Source organism: Saccopteryx leptura, chromosome 1 (genome assembly GCF_036850995.1).
Source record: "Saccopteryx leptura isolate mSacLep1 chromosome 1, mSacLep1_pri_phased_curated, whole genome shotgun sequence".
NCBI lineage: Eukaryota > Metazoa > Chordata > Mammalia > Chiroptera > Emballonuridae > Saccopteryx > Saccopteryx leptura.
In genome coordinates this window covers 346316363-346336580 of record NC_089503.1, presented here as the reverse complement: position 1 = coordinate 346336580, position 20218 = coordinate 346316363, and the positions used below count along the sequence as shown (strand labels likewise).

Genomic DNA, 20218 nt, shown 5'->3' with positions numbered 1-20218 from the left:
ATTTTGAGAACCGTCTGTACATAATTACTATTATCTTTTGAGTTTAAGAATTAGAAAATCCTAAAATCAAATTTCCATTATAACAGTACAGTAGTATAATATGCAATGACTATCCTTTGGTTTAGATGGACCACATTCAAGAATATTTCATTACTGAAAAATTAAAAGGACCTGCCTGACCAGGCAGTGGTGCAGTGGATAGAGCATTGGTCTGGAATCCAGAGGACCTAGGTTAGAGACCCAGAGGTCGCCAGCTTGAGCGCGGGCTCATCTGGCTTAAGCAAAAAGCTCACCAGCACCAGCTTAGACCCAAAGTTGCTGGCTCGAGCAAGGGGTTCCTCGGTCCACTGAAGGCCCGCGGTCAAGGCACATATGAGAAAGCAATCAATAAAAAACTAAGGTGTTGCAACAAAAAACTGATGATTGATGCTTCTCATCTCTCTCCATTCCTGTCTGTCCCTATCTATCCCTCTCTTGACTCTCTCTCTGTCCCTGAAAGGAAAAAAAAAAAAATTAAAAGGACCTGAAGACAAAGTTCCTCATAGCATGAACCTCAAAAATAAGGTTATATCAAATCAATACTTTTTAATTTATCCATATATATTTAAATATAAAAAGAATCATTTAAATATATAAATTATTTATAGAATGTATTACCAAAAAATACCTTTTACAATGCCTCTGAATGAGAAAAATTCATAAAAAACTTAATTGTAACAAACTTCTACAGCGTTTTAAGCTAGAGTTAATTAAGACAAGTTAAGATTTAATATGCTACTCAATAAATTTCATATGTGGTCAATTCAAATTTATTATTTCCCCCCATTCACTTTAACTTATTCTCCCTTCATATCCTTTACATGAATCTTCTAGAAAGGAACATATATATAAATTTTATTTTTCTCCTGTCATGAATAGTTTAAAAATACTAGTTATTCAGATAAATTTAAAATAAATCACAAGGTTGAAAAGGCACTATGAAGACCACAACTGAAAATGAACCCAAAGTGATACGAAAACAGTAAAAATTAGAGCAGAACTAAATAAAATAGAGAACAAAAAAAGTATATAAAAAATAAATACAACAAAGAGCTGATTCTTTGAAAAGATCAATAAAATTGAAAAACCTCTGGCTAAACTCACTAAGGAAAAAAAGAGGACGGACTCATAAAAACAAAATCCAAAATAAAAGAGGAGAAATTACCAGACATCAATTATACAAAGAATCATAGTGGAATATTATGAAAGATTATATGCCACCAAATTCAACAACCTAGAGAAAATAGATAAATTCCTGGAACTATACAATCTTCCTAGACTGACTGTAAAACCTAACAGACCTGCCTGACCAGGTGGTGGTGCAGTGGAGCGTCGGACTGGGATGTGGAGGACCAAGGTTTGAAACCCTGAGGTTGACAGCTTGAGTGCAGGCTCATCTGGTTTGAGCAGGCTCACCACTTGAGCCCAAGGTCACTGGCTCGAGCAAGGGGTCACTCAGTCTACTGTAGCCTCCTGGTCAAAGCACATTTGAGAAATCAATCAATGAACAGCTAAGGAGCTGAAACAAAGAATTGATGTTTCTCATCTCTCTCCCTTCCTGTCTGTCTGTCTCTATCTGTCCCTCTCTCTCTCTCTCTCTCTCTCTCTGTCTCTGCCACCAAAATAAAAAAAAATCTAATACACCTAAAAGCAGGAAGAAAATAGAAACAACCATCAAAAACTTCCCCCCAAATAAAACCAGAACCAGAAGGTTACACTAGTGAATTCTACCAAACACTCAGAAATATTTGGTATAGTACCTATCCTTCTCAGTCTCTCAAAATACAAAAGAAGAAGCAAAACTCCCTAACATATTTATGAGGCCAACATGACCTCAATACCAAAACCTGGCAAGGACAACTCACTCACCCCACCAAACAAAAATAAACAAAAAAAAACTACACAACAAATATCTCTAAAGGCCCTGGCCTGTTGGCTCAGCAGAAGAGTGTCAGCCGGGTATGTGGAAGTCTTTGGTTCGATTCCTGGAGAGGGCACACAGGAGAAGCATCCATCAGTTTCTTCACCCTTCCCTGTCCATCCTCTCTGTCTCTCTCTTCCCCTCCTGCAGCCAGGGCTCCATTGGAGCAAAGTTGGCCCAGGCACTGAGGATGGCTCCATGGCCTCCGCCTCAGGCACTAGAATGGCTCCGGTTGCAATGGAGCAATGCCCCAGATGGGCAGAGCACCACCCCTTAGTGGACATGCTGGATGGATCCCGGTCAGGCGCATGCAGGAGTCAGTCTCTCTGCCTCCCTGCTTCTAACTTTGAAAAAATACAAAACAAAACAAAAAAATCTCTAAAGACTACACATTCAAAAATCATAATCAAATACTAGCAAAATCAAATACAACATATTAAAAAAATAATACGTCACAACAAGTGGGATTCATTCCAGGAGCACAAAGATAGTCCAGCATAGGTAAACCAATCAATGTGATACACCATATCAACAAAACAAAGAACAAAAATCATATGAACCTATCAAAAGAAGCAGAAAAGACATTTGTTTAGATACAACATCCTCTATGTTTAAAACAATAAAATGGGTATAGAAGAAAAGTACCTCAATAAAATAAAGGATATATATGACAAATCATCAGCTAATATACTAAACAATAAAAAATGAAGGCTTTCCCTCTAAATCAGGAACAAGACAAGGCTACCCAGTCTCTCCACTCCTATTAAACATAGCTTATTGGGATAGAGAAGTAAAGGTATCACTATTTTCAGATGACATAATCCTGTATATAGAAAACCTCAAAGACTCAACCAAAGAATTATTAGAAACAATAAACCAATACAATTCCAGCATAACCAGGCGGTTGCACAGTGGATAGAGAGTCGAACTGGGATGCAGAGGACCCAGGTTCGAGACCCCGAGGTCGTCAGCTTGAGCGCGGGCTCATATGGTTTGAGGAAAAGCCCACCAGCTTGAACCCAAGGTCGCTGGCTCCAGCAAGGGGCTACTCAGTCTGCTAAAGGCCTGCGGTCAAGGCACATATGAGAAAGCAATCAATGAACAACTAAGGTGTTGCAACGCGCAATGAAAAACTAATGATTGATGCTTCTCATCTCTCTCCGTTCCTGTCTGTCTGTCCCTGTCTATCCCTCTCTATGACTCACTCTCTGTCTCTGTAAAAAAAAAAAAAAAAAACCAATACAATTCCAAGATGGCAAAAAAGTAGGAGGATGTTCCAACTGCCACCTCCCAGGACCAAACTGGATTACAATTTAAGAACAATCATCTGGCCAACCTTAGACTAAATGAAGAAGAGTACCGTATTTCCCCATGTATAAGATGCACCTTAATTTTGGGGATCAATTTTTGAAACAACAATATGTATTACATAAAGTTATTTAACTCAAGTTTTCTTCATCATAAAATTCATACAACTCTTCATCACTGTCAAAACTCCCATCCATTAGCTTGTCCTCGTGTGTCTGATGACAAATCACTGTCTTCAACAATGAGAGCAAAAACAAGCACAAAAAAGCACGAAATGCAAGTAAATACCCAAGGATCATAGAATAAGCCACATCAAGACTGGTAGGAAGGCCAGAGATACAGAAAGGGTAGTCCCACTCCCAGGAATGGGTGGCAGCAGAGGGTCTGGAAGGACTCTCACTGCAGAGGCTCACGTTGAGAGGGGAGGGCCCTAAGCCTCAGGTCAGGCACCCCAGATTAGAGCACCAGAGCCTAAAAGAGGTGCCCACATAGCAACTGGCTATGAAAAGAGTTGAGGTTTCGATCTGCCAGAAAGAGAGGGGAGCTCTGGGAGAATGAGACGCCATCTTCAAGTGTCCACACAGAAAATCTCATTCACAGCCACTTACCAAACCTCCGCCACAGGAAAGGCTGAGAAGACTAGAGTTGCAGGAGGGGAGTGTGAGGTTGGTGGTCCAATGAGAGACACTGGGGGATTCTCCAATACTGCAGTTTCCATCTTTCTTAGGTGGAGCAGTCCACTCTGTGGGGCATCAGCCAGGGGGAAAACAATCATCCTACCCTCAGGAAATTCTCTTTCCCCACCCTATGGAGACTAAGCCATCCAGAGAAGTCAGCCAGGAAGCAAGGAGTGTTTCAGAGATGCAGTTTTCCAGCATTGAGACCAGAACACCTCCTACACAAAGAGACTCTGCCTAGACGAGTGGTTCTCAAACTTTTTGAAGTCAGGGCGCATTTAAAATTCTACAAATAGCCCTGGCCGGTTGGCTCAGCGGTAGAGCGTCGGCCTAGCGTGCGGAGGACCCGGGTTCGATTCCCGGCCAGGGCACACAGGAGAAGCGTCCATTTGCTTCTCCACCCCTCCGCCGCGCTTTCCTCTCTGTCTCTCTCTTCCCCTCCCGCAGCCAAGGCTCCATTGGAGCAAAAGATGGCCCGGGCGCTGGGGATGGCTCTGTGGCCTCTGCCCCAGGCGCTAGAGTGGCTCTGGTCGCGGCAGAGCGACGCCCTGGAGGGGCAGAGCATCGCCCCCTGGTGGGCAGAGCGTCGCCCCCTGGTGGGCGTGCCGGGTGGATCCCGGTCGGGCACATGCGGGAGTCTGTCTGACTGTCTCTCCCTGTTTCCAGCTTCAGAAAAATGAAAAGAAAAAAAAAATAAATAAATAAATAAATAAATAAAATTCTACAAATAATTGTAGGAGCACTATATACAAATTTCTAAGAAATATGTTATAATAATTAAGTCAAATATTAAAGAAAAAAATATAAAATCCAAGTGTGCTTCTATGGTAATTAAACGAAATAAATATGACAAAATAAATTAACTAAGATTAAAAAACATTTTTTGAGTTATGCTTTTTAGAATTTGTAAAAAAGAGGGGTTAAAAAATAAATAAAATGACAAAAAGTTATTTTTTTATATATATAGTTACATTTTTAGTAAGATTTAGTAAATTCGGCAGGTCCCGGTGCAAATGTGTTAAGTTGTTTTATTGTTGTGTTAATAAGACATGAGCCTGATGTGTCCTAGAGATTTCTTCAATGTTTGGGCATATATTTGAAAGGCAAACTTTCATTTCCTCATCAATACACTGAAGAATTCCTCTCTTTTTACTCTTAGTTGTGTTGAATGCAGAAATCCCCCACCATATATAACTCTTAACTTTACACCAAACAAAGGATAGAAAAAACTTGCCTCCAGTCTTTCTGGGGAACATGGGGGGTAGTGTAAACAATCCAGCACCACAGCTTAATAGCCTTTTGCAACCTAATCAGGCAAGTGAGGTGGGGGGTTGGACAGACCATCAGCTTACAGCCAATTCTCCATACCTCTGTCCCCCTAAAATCTAAACTTCAAAAACCCTGTTGGTTTTTTGGTCCCCAACAGGTACATATTTCTTTGGAATACCATAGGGCACACCTGGAAATCTTTTAGGGTGCACCAGTGCACCCTGGCGCACACTTTGAGAACCACTGGCCTAGACTATGATTGGTGCTTCCATCCTATGGGAGACTCAGTAGAAACTGTCCAGACTGCTGGCAGACCACATCTCTGGGCTTCAGAGGCCACACCCACCAGACTCCTGATGGTCACACCCAACTGAGGCTTGTGAAAAAAGTCTGGACAGAATGACACATCCAGTAGAGGGGTAGAAGGACACACCCAACACTATTTCTAATCCCTGAATTGCTTTAGGCTTTGGAATCTAATCTACCAGAGGCTTTATTTCACTAGCCAAGTACAATAAACATAGAGCAGACAGAGGCTGTAGGAGGTAGGCTAGGGGAAACTTGGCCTTTTGCTCACCTTTACCCAAGGGCAGTGTGGGTAAAAGCCAGCCTAGGTGTGCGGCTTGGTATTTCCACGTGCACCTGGGCTCAGCAGTGGCAGCCACTAACTCTGGATTGCTTGTAGCTCCAACAAGATTGCTGACGACCAGTGACAGGCAGAGTCCCCACTGGTCTGTACGGGGTTCCATGAGGGGTTCCCTTCAGGGAGGCCAAAGGCAAACAGACCCAGAGACCAACTATGGAGAGCATTGGTTCAAGACCTAACAACCCTTGCTGGCAGCCTGTCCTAAGAAAGGGTTCATCGGACACCTGGCCCAGATTAGGTGAGCTCCACTTTCTGTGATTAGCACAAGCAGAGTGGCTTGCAGGGGTTGAGCTTCACAGTCAACAAACCAGGTTCTGGATATCCTGTCCCACTGGGCTAGGTTTCATAAGGGGAAGGGAGAGAAGATTAGAGCAGAGATATTCAAGGTGTGGATCCTGTGGAGCCTACTGTTTGGTCCGGTTGATGGGCTTAGCCACATTCTGGGGGGGCACAGTCAGTCCCAGAGGAAGACTCTCTCAATCCTCCTCCTCCCTGACATAAGGGGCTCCCCAGCTGGAAGAACTTCAGCAGAGGTGACTGTCAGTTCCACTCAATCTGAACCTACTGCTACCACACTGGGGAGAAAATAGAATTGGAGTAATTTGGTGTTGGACAGACAACACCAAACTCAATGGCCAAAAATTAAAAGCAATTTTAAGATCAGGAACAAGACGAGGTGCCCCCTTTCACAATTCTTATTCAACATAGTTCTGGAAGTTCTAGCCACAGCAATAAGTGTCTGAGGGATTAGGCTCTGAAGTATGGGCCACTTTCCCCATACTGAGCTCCTGACTAAGAGACCTCTGAAGTAGGGGATCCCGCTAACGTTGTATTCCCAACCACAGCTGCCCAAACCCATCAAGCTTGCAAGCTGTAGAGGGGTTGGTAAGGTAAGGCCAGTCTGATCCTACACTATAGTCTTTCTACAGAAGACTCTGTGGGAAGACTCGCAGCTGCAAGAGGAGGAGGAGAAGCTGAAAAGTGGAGGTTGGTGCTTTTACGAAGCTGCTGTTATATCTAAGCAGGAGAAAGCTGATCCTCATATACAGTTTGGGCCATCCTACACTACCCAGACACAGAAAACACAGACACAAATGGAAAACAGAGCAGTAGCTCCAGACAGCTAGCCTATGAACATTACAAACAACTGCTGACACCAACCCCAAAAGACCCAGAAACAACACAACCTGTAGTGGGTGGCAGACTGCACCAATGTTAGAATCACCTATTTACACAAGTAGAACGCCCAAAAGAGGAGTCCAGCAGGCATCAGACACTGCAGAGAATATGCCCAACAAGACAGACTCTTCAGTGTCTAATACACATGGATCAAGGTTGACCTTTAGAGCCAGCCAGCCTGAAGGGATAATGGTACCCACAAAAGGACCACAGCATTCAATATTCAAATACAAAAGGAGGGTAAATACTACCCTCAAGAAGCATTCCTAGAGCAAAGAACTCAGGTAGACTGGAAGTCAGTACCACGGAACCCATCGTCTTCAAAAAGACACTACAACAAATTTCAAAGTCAGAATAGTGCTACCTAATATAGAGACAAAATGAGAAAAGAAATATGACCCAAAGAAATCAACAAGAGGAGTCCCCAGAAAAATACCTAAATGAAATGGAAGAAACCAAAGCTATCAGACATAGAGTTTAAAACAATGGTTACTAGGATGCTCAACAATCTTATAGCAGCAATGGATGATCACAAAGAGAACTTAAAAGAGACACCAAGCATCAAAAAGGACATTGAAATCATAAAAAGGAAATCAGTCAGGAATGGCAAATATAGTATTAGAAATGAAGACTGCACTAGGAGGAGTCAACAGCAGGCTGGATGTAGGGAAAGATCAAATCAGGTTTAGAGGACAAGATAAATATAAGCACAGAAGCAGAGCAGCAAAAAGAAAAGAGAATGAAAAAAGACTGAGGAATCTCTAAAAGACCCGTGGAACAACATGAAGAGACACAACATTGGTATCATACAAGTTCCTGAAAGAGAATGAACAAGGGATAGAGAACCTGTTTGAAGAAATCACAGCTGAAAATTTCACTAAATTGATGAAGGAAGAAGTCACACGAGTTCAAGAAGCACTGAGAGTTCAATTAAAGATGAACTCAAAGATGTCTACATCAAGACACATTATAATTAAAATGTCAATGTTAGGAGACAAAGAAAAAATACTAAAAGCTGTAAGAGAAAACCAGTTAATTACCTACAGAGGAGACCCCATAAGGATAACATCTGACTTCTCAACAGAAACACTTGAGGACAGAGGTGAACGGCAAGAAATATTCAAAGTGATACAAAACAAGAATCTACAAGCAAGACTATTCTGTACAGCAAAGTTATCATTTAAACTGAAGGAGAAATAGAAAGCCTCCCAGATAAAAACAGGCTCAAGGAGTTAATTACAACCAAACCTGTACAGCAAGAAATATTAAATGGATTGTTATAAAAAAAAAAGAAACAGAAAAAAATTGTAGATTTAAAGAAAAAATGGCAATAAATAAGTACATACCACAAATTTAAGAAGATTAAACACTCCAATAAAAAGAAATAGGGTAGCTGCATAGCTAAGAAAACAAGACCTGTATATGTGCTGTTTACAAGAAACCCACCTCAGAACAAAAGATACATACATGTAAGACTGAAAATGAAGGGATAAAAAAATATATTTCATGCAAAAAAAAAAAAAAAGGCTGGGGTAGCAATACAGCTACCCTATATATCTGACAAAACAGCCTTTAAAACAAGGGCTATATAAGAGACAAAGAAAGTCATTACATAATGATAAAGGGAGCAAGCTAAAAGGAGGATATAACCATTATAAATATTCATGCACCCAATATAGGAGCACCTAAATATATTGATGGACATAAAGAGTGAAATAGACAGCAATACTATAAAAATAGGGGATTTTAATACCCCCACTAACATCAATGGATAGATCTTCCAGATAGAAAATTAACAAAGAAACAGTGGCCTTCTACACCACACTAGATCAACTGGTTTAAATTAATATTTTTGGAACCTTTCACCCCAAAGCAGCAGAATATACATTCTTTTCAAGTGTTCATAGTACATTTTCTAGGGTAGACCACATGTTAGGACACAAAACAAGTCTCAAAAAATTTAAGAAGATTGAAATCATATCAAGCAATTTCTCTGATCGCAATAGCATAAAACTAGAAATCAACTACAATAGAAAAACTGAAAAAACATTCAAATACTTGGGAGGCTAAATAGCATGTTATTAAATAATGAATGGGTTAACAATGAGATCGAGACTGACCAGGCAGTAGTGCAGTGGATAGACCGTTGGACTGAGAAGCAGAGGACCCAGGTTTTAAACTCTGAGGCTGGCAACTTGAGTACAGACTCACCAGCTTGAGTATGGGTTGCTGGATTGAGCATGGGATCATAGACATGACCCCATGGTCGCTGGTTTAAGCAATGGATCACTGGCTCTGCTGTAACCCTCTGGTCAAGGCACGTATGAGAAAGCAATCAATGAACAACTAAAGGGCTGCAACAAACAGCTGCAATAAAGAACTGATGCTACTCATCTCTCCCTGTTTGTCCCTATCTGTCCCTCTAGCTGTCTATTTCACACACAAAAAAATTCCTTAAATGAAAATAAACATACATCAACTCAAAATCCATGGGACACAGCAAAAGGACTTGTGAGAGGGAAGTTCATAGCATTACAGGCATACCTGAAGAAGAAAAAGCTCAAATAAACAACCTAACCTAAAAGAACTGGAAAAAGAATAAGAAGTTAAGCCCAGAGAAAGTGAAAGAAAGAAAGAAAATAATAAATATCAGAGCAGAAACAAATGTCAGAGAGGCTAAAAAACAATGACCATTGAAACCAACAGCTGGTTGTTTTGAAAAGGTAAATAAGACTCCTGAAGAAAAAGAGAGGACCCAAATAAATAAAATTAGAAATGAAAGTGGAAAACTAACAACTGACACTGCAGAAATAAAAAGGATTGTAAGAAAATACAATGAAGATATAAATGCCAAAAAATTGGACAACCTAGGTAAAATGGATAAATGCCTAGGAACATACAATCTTCCAAAACTCAATCTGGAAGAATCAGAAAACCTAAACAGATCGATTACAACAAATGAAATGAAAATAGTTATCAAAAACACTCTAGCGTCGGCCTAGCGTGCGGAGGACCCGGGTTTGATTCCCGGCCAGGGCACACAGGAGAAGCGCCCATTTGCTTCTCCACCCCTCCGCCGCGCTTTCCCTCTCTGTCCCTCTCTTCCCCTCCCGCAGCCAAGGCTCCATTGGAGCAAAGATGGCCCGGGCGCTGGGGATGGCTCTGTGGCCTCTGCCCCAGGCGCTAGAGTGGCTCTGGTCGCAACATGGCGACGCCCAGGATGGGCAGAGCATCGCCCCCTGGTGGGCAGAGCGTCGCCCCTGGTGGGCGTGCCGGGTGGATCCCGGTCGGGCGCATGCGGGAGTCTGTCTGACTGTCTCTCCCTGTTTCCAGCTTCAGAAAAATGAAAAGAAAAAAGAAAAAAAAAAAAAAAAACACTCTAAGCCAGTGGTCAGCAAACTCATTAGTCAACAGAGCCAAATATCAACAGTACCAACGATTGATATTTCTTTTGAGAGCCAAATTTTTTAAACTTAAACTATATAGGTAGGTACATTGTTATTAACTTATTTAGGGTACTCATAGACTGACCTTTGCTAATCATTAGGTATTTTGTGGAAAAGCCACACTCAAAGGGCCAAAGAGCCGCATGTGGCTCATGAGCCATGGTTTACCGACCACTGCTCTAAGCAAACAAAAGTCCTGAACCGAATGCCTTCACAGGCAAATTTTACCAAACATTCAAGAACTATATATCTATACTTCTCAAGCTATTCCAAAAAATTCAAGAGGAGGGAAGACTTCCAACTCATTTTATGAGGCAAGCATTATCCTCATTTCAAAACCAGGTAAAAACACTACAAAGAAAGAAAACTATAGGACAACATCCCTGATGAACATAGATGCTAAAATTCTGAACAAAATATTAGCAAACCAGATCCAGCAATACATTAAAAAGATCATACATCATGATAAAGCAGGATTTATTTCAGGGAGGCAAGGCTGGTACAATATTTGCAAATCAATAAATGTGATTCATCACATAAACAAAATAAAGGTTAGCAATCACTTGATTATATCAACAGATGCAGAAAAAGCATTTGATAAAATCCATTTATGATCAAAATTCTGAGCAAAGTGGAAATACAGGAAACATACCTCAACATGATAAAGACCATAAAAGACAAACCGACAGCCAACACCAAACTCAATGGCCAAAGATCAGGAACAAGACAGGGTGCCCCCTTTCACGATTCTTATTCAACATAGTTCTGGAAGTTCTAGCCATAGCAATAAGACAATAAGAAGAAATAAAAGGCATCCAAATTAAAAAAGAAGTAAAACTGTCCTTATTTGCTGATGACATGATACTGTATAAAAAAAAAACCTAAAGTCTCAGCCAACAAACTACTAGACCAACCTGACCTGTGGTGGCCCAGGGATAAAGCATTGACCTGGAAGGCTGAGGTCGCTTATTTGAGACCCTGGGCTTGCCCAGGCAAGGCACATACGAGAAGCAAGTTGATGCTTTCCATTCCACCTGCCATCCTTTCTCCCTCTCTCACCTCTCTGAAATCAACAGTTAAATCTTAAAACACACACACACACACACACACACACACACACACACACACACACACACACTAGAGCTGATAAATGAATTCGGCATGATGGCAGGGTATAAAATCAATATTCAGAAATCAGTGGCAATTTCACACACCACCAATAAACTGTCAGAAACAAAAATTAACAAAACAATCCCCTTCACTCATGCAACAAGAACAAAAAAATTAAGTACCTAGGAATAAGTTTAACCAAGGAGGTAAAACACTTGAATTCAGAAAATCATAAGACATTGAAAAAATAAATTGAGGATGATACAAATGGAAGCATATACCGTGTTCTTGGATAGGAATAATTAACATCATTAAAATATCTATAACACGCAAAGCAATCGATAGATTCAATGCAATTACTATTAAAATACCACCGGTGTACTTCACAGATCTAGAACAAACATTCTAAAATTTTATATGGAACCAAAAAAGAACCCAAATAGCCTTGGCAATCTTGATAATGAAGAACAAAGTAGAAGACATCACAATTCCTGATATCAAGTTATACTACAAGGCCATAGTAATCAAAACAGCTTGATACTGGCTTAAGAACAGATATATAGGTTAGTGGCACAGAACAGAGAATCCAGAAATAAACCGACACCCTTATGGTTGATATTTGAGAAAAGAGGAAAGAGTATACAATGGATTAAAGACAGTCTCTTTAATAAATTGTGTTGGGGAAAACTGGACAGATACATGCAAAAAAATGAAACTAGACCACCAACTTACATCATTCACAGAAACAAACTCAAATTGGAAAACAGACTTAAATAAGTTGTGAAACCATAAAAACCTTGGAAGAAAACAGGAAACACTCTAATATAGCTCATAGGATCACTTTCATGATATATCTCAACAAGCAAGTGAAATTAAAGACAGAGAAACATATTGAACTCTATCAAATTCAAAAGCTTTTACACAGCAAAAGACACTATAAACAAAATAAAACAACAACCCACTCAATGCGAGAACATATTCTCTGATACATCTCATAAGGGATAAATTTCCAAAATTTATAAAGTACTACTAAAACTCAACAATAGAAAAATAAACAATCTAATTTTTCATATGGCCAATTGGCATATGAAAAAATGTTCAACACACAAGGGCTGGCAGGATGTGGAGAAAAGGAAACCCTGCTGCACTGCTGGTGGGAATACAGATTGCGCAGCCCCTGTGAAAAACAGTATGGTGTTTTCTCAAAACATTAAAAATGTAACTGCCTTTTGACCCAGCTATCCCACTTTTCGAAATATACTCTAAGAATCCCAAAACATTGATTCAAAGTTAGATATGAAACCCCATGTTTATTTCAGCATTGTTTACAATAGCCAAGATCTGGAAACAGCCCAAGTATCTGACAGTAGACAAGTGGATAAACGTACACACAATGGAATACTACGTGGCCATGAAAAAGAAGGAAATCTTACCTTTTGCGGTTGGCAGGGATGGACCTGGAGATTATTATGCTAAGTGAAATAAGCCAGACAGAGAATGACAAATATGAAATCATCTCACTTATATGTGGAATCTAATGAACACGATGAACTGAGGAATGGAATTGAGGCAGAGACGGAGTCACACAAAGCAGAGGGACAGCTGTCAAAGGGAAGAGGGATGAGGGGATGGTACCAGAGAAGGTGAAGGGATTAGCCCAATTATATATATGTAACACAAAGATACAGGTAACAGGACAGCACGTCTCAGAGGGAAGAAGAGGAATGGAGGTAGGGGGAGGGAGGACAATAGGGGGTAGGTTGCTGGGTGTGGAGAATGTTATATTGAATGGGACACTTGAAACCATGTTAACACAATAAATTAAAAAAATTAATAAAACTTTTTAAAAATTATTAAAAACCAATAAATCAATACAATAAAGTTGCCAGATATAAAATCAATAACAAGTCTACTGCTTTCCTTTCCCCCCCTTTTTTTCTGTGACACTGAAAGAGACAGAGAGAGGGACAGACAGAGAGGAAAGGAGAGAGATAAGAAACATCAAGTCTTTGTTGTGGCTCTTTGTTGCAGCTCCTTAGTTGTTCACTAATTGCTTTCTCATATGTGCCTTGACCGAGGTCTGCAGCAGAGCAAGTGACCCTTTGTGCTCAAGCCGGATGAGCCTGTGCACAAGCCAGCAACCTTGGGGTTTCGCACCTGGGTCCTCTACGTCCCATTCCGACGCTCTATCCACTGTGCCACCACCTGGTCAGGCTCTTCTGCTTTCCTAAAAACAAATCCTTTTACAATTGCAACAAAAAAAATAAAATACCTAGGAATAAACTTAAAGTATGTGAAGGACCTAAATACTGAAAACTACAAAGCATTATTCAAGGAAATTAAAAAAGACACAATGAAATAGCAAAAATATTCCATGTTCACAGATGAAAAGATTCAACATAGTAAAAATAGTCATATTACCCCAATCAATATACAAATTTAATTTAATCCCCATTGAAATCCCAAAGTCATTTTTAAAGAAATAGAACAAAAATAATATATAACAGGTTTTGTATAGAACTATAAAAAACTCCAAAGAGCCAAAGCAATCCTGAGAAGAATGAAGTCAGAGGTATCATACTACCTGATTTCAAATTAAACTACAGAAGCACAATAATTAAAACAGCATGGTATATGGCAGAAAAATAGACATAATAAAGACCAATGGAACAGAATTGAGAGCCCAGAAATAAAACCACAATATATGGACAAATCATCTTTGACAAAGGAGCCGAAAGCACACAATAGAAAAAGAAAGCCACTTCAATAAAAGATGTTGGGAAAATTGGAAAGCACATGCAAAAGAATGAAACTTGACTACAGTTTGTCCCTTGCACAAAAACTAATTCAAAATGGACCAAAGACCTACATAGAAAATCTGAAACAATAAACCACATAAAAGAAAACATAGGTACTAAACTTATAGACCTTTGCTTAGAGAACATTTTATGAATTTGACCCTAAAGGCAGGGGAAATAAAGACAACAATAAACGAATGGGACTGTATCAAACTAAAAAGCTTCTGCACAGCAAAAGAAACTAACAACAAAGCAAATAGGAAGCCAACTAAAGGGAAGATGATATTCACAAACAATAGCTCCGATAAGGGGTTAATATCCAAAATATATAAAGAACTCACAAAGTTCAGCAACAAACAAGTAAACAATCCAATTAAAAAATGGGGAGAGGGCTTGAATGAGCATTTCTCTCAAGAGGACATACAAATGGCTAAAAGGTATATGAAAAGATGCTCATCTTCACTAGCTATTCAAGAAATGCAAATCAAAACTACAATGAGATACCACCTCAAACCTGTTAGATTAGCTATTATCAACAAGACAGGTAATAACAAGTGCTGGAGAGGATGTGGAGAAAAAGGAACCCTCATTCACTGCTGGTGGGAATGTAAATTAGTACAGTCATTATGGCCTGACCAGGTGGTGGCGCGGTGGATAGTGTCGGACTGGGATGCAGAGGACCCAGGTTCGAGACCCCGAGGTCGCCAGCTTGAGCGTGGGCTCATCTGGTTTGAGCACAAGCCCACCAGCTTGAACCCAAGGTCGCTGGCTCCAGCAAGGGGTTACTCAGTCTGCTGAAGGCTCGCAGTCAAGGCACATATGAGAAAGCAATCAATGAACAAAGGTGTTGCAACGTGCAACGAAAAACTAATGATTGATGCTTCTCATCTCTCTCCGTTCCTGTCTGTCTGTCCCTGTCTATCCCTCTCTGACTCACTCTCTGTCTCTGTAAAAAAATAAATAAAATTAAAAAAAAATTAGTACAGCCATTATGGAAGAAAGTATGGTGGTTCCTCAAAATATTAAGAATAGAACTATCATATGACTCAGCAATCCCTCTACTGGGTATCTACCCAAAAATATTCTAATAAAACATTGGTACATAAAGACACATACACCCCCATGTTCATGACAGCATTATTCACAGTGGTCAAGACATGGAAACAACCGAAGTGCCTCTAGATAGAGGACTAAATATAGAAAATATGTTATGGTACATATTATATATACGATGGAATACTACGCAGCCACAAGAAATGATGACATATTGCCATTTATGACAACATGAATGGACCTTGAGAACATTATAATCAGTAAAATAAGTAAATTAGAAAAAGTTAAGAACTGTATAACTTCACACATAGGTGAGATATAAAACTGACTCATGGACAGATAAAAGTGACGTGGTTACGGGGGGGGGCATAGGGGAGGTGGTGAGAGGAAGGGTGTAAAGAGGGACAAATATAAGGTGACGGAAACTGATTTGACTTTGGGTGATGGGTATACAGCATAATCAACAGTTCAAATGCTATAGAAATATTTACATGAAATCTATGTACTCTTATTGATCAATGTCACCTCATTAAATTTAGTTTCCTAAATGAAATTTAAAAGTGAAAAAAAGAAAGAAAATGAACACAAACTACTGCGGTACATAAAAATTCACAACACCACCTACCTGGCTACCCCGGCTGAAAGCTCAGGTACTACCACCCTTCGACTCCAAGCTACAAGATCCCGCTCTGTGGCTATTTCACTTCTTGGTGCATTGCTGTGCATTTGCCGTACTCCTTCAATCTGTCCACTACGCCTTAGCCCTACATTTGGTGGTGAATGGACCTCTGAGGTGGAGCTTACAGAACCTAAGTGAAAAATACAGTAAGTTCTGTTCAGAGACATTCTACATTAGCCTTTAACAGAAAAAAAATCTATTCATACTATCTTCCACATGAAATTTCATGTTGTGGAAAATAAAACATGGTTATTTAGTTCATCAGTTATGTTAATGAATCATAACTATTGACTGCTAAGACCCAAAGATGTAAAATAATTACTATAAAATAATGCTTATCATATATTTTGGACAAAAATATTTAAAAAGCAGATATAGACAAACCCAAGGATATTTATGGTTCATAAATGTGCCTTAACTTTGCTTTTCAATCTCTCCCTCTCCCCCTTCCGCAGCCAGTGGCTGGAGATTGGTTCAAGCTTTGGCCTTAGAAAGGGGATGCCAGGTGGATCCAGGTTGGGATACATGTGGGAATCTGTTTCACTATCACCCCTCCTCTCACATAAAAAATAATAATAATAATAAATACAACAAAGGTGATCAGATGTTTGAGAATCTGGCATTGAATACATTTTATATATTACTAAATAAATTTATTGTAAAGGTTTTCTAAGTTCTACATGTTTATTATGAAAAATGGAAATATATGTATTAAAACCCATTACATATAGTATGAAACTTTATATTAATTTTCTTAAAGTCATTAAATATTTTTCAAACATAACCATTTTGGCACCTAATATTTCATTTTATAAATGTACAATAACTGCTGGAGGTTTGGACTATTTCAGTTTTTTAATGTTTCCCTTAAAAAAATCACATCTTACCTCTACTTAAGCGACTGGTATTACTAATACCTGCTTCACCAGAACGTCTCAGGTCTTGTTCCTGTTGTAGTCTCTGAATCATGCTGTCCAGTGGGCTGATCTCCTGATTTGCTTGCTGACTTAAAACTTGGTTCAATCCTACATAATAATACACAAAACGCTAAGGCTACTTTAGTTGACTACTCAAACCATTTCACTCATTTACCTCACTTTGAGTGTAGAAGTAAATGTAAAATTTGCTTGAATAAAAGCCCTAAAATGGTCAATTATAAATGATGGGACTAAATGGAAACATGTCCCCTTAATTTTAATTTATTAAAAACAAAAATGATGATGATACCTGAGGATTCATCATGATATTCAGGCACTCACAAAATCATTACAATGACTCAGGTGTGCATGATTAACTCCAATTTGCAGGCGAAAAAACCAAAGTAACTACTTAAAATCATATAAAAGTAGGATTCATCTTAGCTCATAGTGCTTTTTTTTTTTCATTTGCTTTTTGAAGGCAAATCTGGTATCTACTTTCTCAAAAAATCTTTAGTGCTTAATTTATCCAACAAATTCTTCAGTGTCTATGATATACCAAAGAATTGAGGATCCAATGGTGAGTAAGATATATCAAGGTCCCAGACCTTCAGGAAGCTAATGATCTAATAGGGAAATTGAACAATAAACCAATACATAAGTACAAATTGTAAAAATGTTAAAATAAAGATGATAAGAGAAAACGGAGAAGAAAGAGAGAGAGGAGTTACCTATGGTGAGTCACAAAAATCAAAGTAGTCCTCCGAGAAGGCAGCTACTGAGTTTATAATTAAAGAATTAGTAATCCATGCAAAAAGGATTACTCCATTATGCAAGGAGCTACAATAAGAACATTCCAGAGAGAAAGCTAAGAGTTGATACAAAAACTGAAGTAAAGAAGAACTTAGTGTGTTTTAATCCACTCTGCTTTTCCAACATCAACTCTCATCTGTACCAGTCATATGGGACTACCTGACTCTGCCTCTCGTAATAGGATAAACACCTTTATACTTTGGAGCTTTTGACCACAATACCTCCACTTCAAGTATACACGTGATAAACAATAACTTATCTTTCAAGCACCAACTAAAATGGCATCTCCGTGACATTTCATCAGTTAAATCATTCCAGACTATCCCTGAAAAAACTAGTTGCCCCTCTTTCGTCAAATAATATGCACATGTCTGAGTTTACCCCAATATAAAAAGGAAGCCCAATAGTTAGTTCCTCAAAAGCATGAACTGTCTTATTTATCTTAATATTCTAATTCTAAGTCTAGCACAAATTTAGGCATATGAATATGTTCAATCCTGCTGAATTAATAACAAATGTTTTTAAGTATTATGAGATATAAGAAAACACTGATAAGACAGTTTAGAAGGTAGCAATTAATATGGGGAGTGTGAATACAGAAGAGAAGATTTGATGAGATCAAACTTTTAGAATGAGCTGGTAAACGATACAAAAGATATTCTACAATATAGAAATATAGTAGTAAAAAAAAGTACAGTAATGAAGGTATGGAAAAGGTAAAAGAAAAATATGTGCATTAAGCACATAATGTTATAAAGTAAAACTAAAATTCCATGGAATGAAATAACTTGTCTTAGATCACAAAACTAGAAAGTAGTAAAAGTAGACAGAGATAAAAGTTAAAATGCCAGCATACTTCTTTCCTGGTATGTTGCTAGGCAAAACATCTCATGTGTGAACAGTGTTGAGTAATTTGATATAGCTCAAGTTTACAACTATGAAAACACATTTAGAGAATATTGTTTAGTGTAACTATAACCAAACTGTATTCAAGCCAATTTATTAATACAATAGCTGTTGTCTAAGGAATTTCCAAAAATAAATTATAAATCTAGATTTGCAAATAGAAATATAGTGAGAAATAATGCTGTTTTTTTTCAATAAGTATTCATCTTTTGTTCTATTTTTGTACTTGACAGGTCTTAATCAAAGAAATGATATTTATCCTAGATTCTATGACCTAAAATGCTTAAAAATCTGTGGTTTTCTTTGAAGCCATAATTATTGCTATGGGTTCTTTTGTGGCCCTGTACTAGTAAAGACAGTGTCTATTTTATTTTCAAAGTCAAGTCTACTTTTTACTCTAAGGTCAACTTAGTATAAAGAAAGAACAATGGACTGGGAGTCCAGCTGGGTTTGAATCCCTGTGATTCCATGTACTTTAACTTAAACAAGATATAATGTTGTTTTCATTTTCTAAACTTTTAGGATTGGGATACAATAGATGTAAGGATTAAATGAGATTATTTATAAAAGCCCTTTATAAACTGTTAAGTGAAGGAAAAAAGTAATAATGACATTAAGTAGCACTAATATTTTAATAAGTGAGCCCATTTTCACGTACCTAAAATCCCAAACTAAGTATCTACAGTGTTCACAAAAATTAGGGGATATTTTATCGCTTCATATTCGTATTCATTTTGAAATATCCCCTAATTTTTGAGAGCAGTATATTTTGAGACCTGGGCAAGATCTGATTCTTGCCAGTTTCTCCTCCAAGAGAATCAAGATGTTTATCTTAATTTCAGTTCTATGACTAAAACTTCTCTAATAATTGGGACTTCTCTAATCCTAATGTCTGCCTAGACTTCTTGAATACTACCTGTTCTTAGATTCTTTGAGTCCATGCTGTGTCCATGTACTGAGGCATTTTAATTTCACATACTCCAGATATTCAGGTCTGTTGGACTGTACTACTCTCTACAAGTAGCAGCAGGGACTATTCCTTTAATGCTTCTCCTCACCCTCCATCCTGAGTGGGCATGTCTAGTTCCAAGAGCAGCCCTTCCTATCCAATATGTCCATCTTCATGGCAATTTCATGCCCAATCCTTTAAGAAAAATAAGAAGCGGGTTCTCTATAATGCAGTGGAATTGGCTTTTCTGTGCTGCTTACACAATAAATTCATTATTTTAAAGTTACTCATTCTATTATACCCCATTTGTGTCCTTTAATTCTACTTGTCTATTATACTAGAGTCAAAACTTAAAATATTTTCATAAACATTTCAGTTGTCTAAAATATAACAGAAAGATTCATAATTTCAAAACTGGCTTAACCTTCCTTATAGAGTCTATTATTTTCACTTAATAGTGCTACATTTCTTGTCAAAAGGGTCAAAGAAAGTATCTGTAGACTTTGTT

The 20218-nt window shown here is 38.5% G+C and overlaps 1 protein-coding gene across 2 annotated transcripts in view; it reads right to left on the bottom strand.

The window, feature by feature from the left end:
* Positions 1-20218, bottom strand: part of PHIP (pleckstrin homology domain interacting protein) — a 168684-nt gene that overhangs the window by 57129 nt on the left and 91337 nt on the right. For both annotated transcript variants that reach the window (XM_066358978.1, XM_066358977.1), the window contains exons 18-19: positions 17013-17150; positions 16072-16255 (exon numbers count right to left, since the gene is read on the bottom strand). In XM_066358978.1, the coding sequence (XP_066215075.1) occupies positions 16072-16255; positions 17013-17150 (322 nt within the window). The remainder of the gene's footprint in view (positions 1-16071; positions 16256-17012; positions 17151-20218) is intronic.